Source organism: Empidonax traillii, unplaced genomic scaffold (assembly GCF_003031625.1).
Source record: "Empidonax traillii isolate 1590-97213 ecotype Southwest subspecies unplaced genomic scaffold, ASM303162v1 scaffold898:size721216, whole genome shotgun sequence".
NCBI lineage: Eukaryota > Metazoa > Chordata > Aves > Passeriformes > Tyrannidae > Empidonax > Empidonax traillii.
This window is the reverse complement of record NW_020956091.1, coordinates 247,451-250,770: the sequence shown is the minus strand read 5'-3', so window position 1 is coordinate 250,770 and position 3,320 is coordinate 247,451. Positions and strand designations below refer to the sequence as shown.

The window sequence follows — 3,320 nt, the reverse complement described above, 5'->3', positions numbered from 1 at the left end:
CAGCCTGTGCTGACCCAAATGGAGACTGCTTGCACAATTCCCCGAGCAAATCAAAGCCACATTTCCTGTGTTCGTGTCAGGGGCAGAACAAACATTTTTTGTGCTGACCAGGGCTTTTGGAGCGAATGGACCCAGGAGTGTTTCTCTGGTATGGAACCCAAAGTAAAGTGTTTCCTTTGCATCCTTTATAAAGCCTGTTTGGGACCAGGTGCTGATGACTGCCGTGGGTATCTGCTGGTGTCCAGCACTGGAGGGGGGATGCTGGCTTAGTTACACCCTCAGCCTGCTCCAGCACAGCCATTCCTACATCTCCTTGAAGGAGTATGTTACCCTTTACTGTACTATATACCTGGTATATATCTGCAATCAATCAATCAATCAATCAATAACACACAGGGTAACAAATGTGGACCCAGTGAGTTTGCATCTGAGCCCAAGCTTTGTAAGAGGTAATATAATCCATTCTAGCATTCCCTTATTTGCTGTCGTTTATCTTTGCAGTGTCCAGAAAAGAGGACAAGCAGCTATTTATCCTCATTCCAGTCATTCTGAGTTTGTCATGTAGCCTCATAATATTTATGTTGATTGGCCAGTGCAAGAAAAGGTAAGCACCAAGGCAGCTCCTCCAAGCAATGTGCTTTTTTTTTTTTTTTTTGGTGTCTAGAACTATTTATAACTACAGTTATAAATGAAACAACATATTAATTGCCTAAGGGCCAAACATTAATAGATGCTGTAAGACTGGACGCCAAATAATAGTTTATTTTCAGTAAACAACCTCCCTCAGTGTGTCTGTTTCTGATGTGAAATGCCTCTACAGCAACCCATAAACTCACAGCAGAGACTCAAATCCTGCTCAGAGGAGCCCCGACTGCTTCTGTTAAATGCAGCAGTTACATGCATGCACAGCAGCATAAATAAAGGCATTATCATGCCCCAAACGGCTCAAGAGCAGGGATTTGTACTAGCTGTGTTAGAGAAGTGCCATTTTAATGGCTAAAGGCTCATCCTGTGTGCACTCCCATCCCAGCTGTGAGCATTCACGCCAGCGACGGCACACGGGGAAAGCGGATGCGGTGGATGAATTTGCCTATATCCAAAGTATTGCTCCTGGATACTTTCTTCAGGTCTGAGGGGCCACTTAAAGAGAACTGATCCCCTGGGACTGATGACTATTATCTTTTCCCTGTGGCCATATAATGTAGGCAAGTGGGGAGCTTTTCTAACACGCCGTGTGTCTACACCTATGCTTCCATTTCAGATCCCCAGCAGGGAAGCCATCGCAGGCGTCTGTGGGATGCTGACTCTGCTTGCGACTGCTGTACCGCTTGTGTTTGATGGATTGCTCCTGGAACATCATCCCCAAGGGCAGCTGAGAAGCCCCTGAGCTTTCCACAGCCCTCAGGGGCCTTCCCTGCCTGCTGCCACTTGTGAAGCCGGTTGTTGCAATTCAAGTCCTCACGGGACCCCGGGGAAACTGGAGGAGTTTTAAACTGGCCCTGCAGGTAAAATGGAAGGGTTTTAAGCTGACTCTTGAGGCAAGCTGTGTCTGATAACCCCACAAGGGAGAGAAAGGAGGCACTGGAAACTGCCATGAATAAAGATAACGTATTGTTCTGTGGGTTTGTTGGGGTTTTTTTCTTTTGTAAGGACTTTGGAAATCTGTCACCAACACACACCCTGAAGGGCAGCACCCCACACACAATGCTATATGTATGCAAACACCTTCACCTGAACACCCCACTTTGCTCTCACCACATCTCCCTAGTCCCAAATAGGGTGAGCCCTGCTGAGAGCATCTGAATTCTCAACGTGAGCTACTTGAGATATTTATTTCATTAGCTGATACGCCTTATCTGCTGAAAAGCTGAAGTGGGGAGGCCTTGAGAGGAACTTCTGCTATAAAAAGGCATGATCACAGCTACTGCAAAGGACAGATGCTTCAGAATAGTGAGGGTTATTCCAGCAAATGCAATGTGGAAACTTCTCTAGGAAGGGGGCATTAGCACCAGAATTCAATGAAGCAACCACAGTGTTTCTCAACACCATGGGAATCCTCAACAATTTCAGCTGATGAAATTGCTGACTGATTTTTAAGGAAACATTCCTACGATGATGAGAGAAAAAAAATCATCACTAGATGAGATACTCTTTTCCAAGCCCATTCTGGGATTTTCAGTTGAAGAACTTACCAAGACGAACACAGAGGTTTTGTGTGCCCTCATTCCATCTGAAAAACCCCAGAAAACATACTTTCTCGCAGAAGCATTTGTTCAAAATGGGAATTTCTAATGAACAGTGGAAGCTCGGAGAGAAAATCAAGTTTGCGTCAATCAGCTGCGTAAAGAGCCACACTAATCCAGTCAGGCACAGAACAACATAGCAAGTGCTGCCTTACACATCCAACTGCAAAATTACTCAGTCACTATCAGCTGCTTCCACCGCTAAGAGGGCAACAGGCAAATGTCATTTGGGGAGCAACCAAAGAAGGAAAGAACCAATAAATAAAAAAAAAAAAAGTTCTGGGCATAGACTGGAGCAGAGATGAAGTTTCAGGGTTGTTGCAATTCCACTGAGACACGACCTCTGCCTCTCCTGTCTCCTGGGGCTCCTGGCCAGCCAATATAGGGTGGTTTTACTTGTAAAAACACCCATGAGCATGCACTGGGCACTGGAATACTGTGGTTTACCTTGAGGAATGCAGCCCATTAGAACTGGAGAAGGGAGCTGGACTTGCAAAGCATTTACTGATTTAATGGAGAAGGTGAAAGGAACAATAAGGGAGAGGGTTTAAGCTGGGTTACAGTTTCTAGTCCAATTTTGCCCCAAAAAAATACGTAAGAAGGGAAGAATTAAAGCTCAGAGGTGCAAGTGAGAGATGACGAAAGAAGGGATGTTGTCCCTCCACAGCGAGAACTCACCTCAAAGAAGATCAGAGCTATTTCAGTAACCACAAAATACAAAAGTTAGGCTGAAGGCTGCCTAGAAACCTGCCTAGTAACAGAGTGATAAATTAAGTACATCTGCTTATGGTATCTGTACGCCACAGCTTTACTGGGGTGTTTAGGTGAGGAAAGCTGGGCTTGGCCCCGGTGCAGGGCTCCCTGCTCCCCAGTAAAGCAGCAGTAAAACACCCCCCACCTGCTTTCTCACAGCGTCATGTTTGCAGCATCTGCAAAATTTAGTCCTAATAGATGTCCAACAGCCTTCCTAACGTCCTGAGCCTCACTAGAATTTCAGTAGTATCGGTTTTCCCCCCTCGATTATGTATTTCTTTCACACAGCAGCCTCATTACAGTGTTTTAGTTCATTTGCTTTAG

At 45.5% G+C, this 3,320-nt stretch overlaps 1 protein-coding gene across 1 annotated transcript in view; it reads left to right on the top strand.

The window, feature by feature from the left end:
* Positions 1-1,615, top strand: part of IL13RA2 (interleukin 13 receptor subunit alpha 2) — an 18,998-nt gene extending 17,383 nt beyond the window's left edge. Inside the window, 2 exon segments of the mRNA XM_027902636.1 lie at positions 502-604; positions 1,262-1,615. Of these exon segments, the coding sequence (XP_027758437.1) occupies positions 502-604; positions 1,262-1,304 (146 nt within the window). The 3' untranslated portion in view covers positions 1,305-1,615.
* Positions 1,616-3,320: the final 1,705 nt, after the last annotated feature.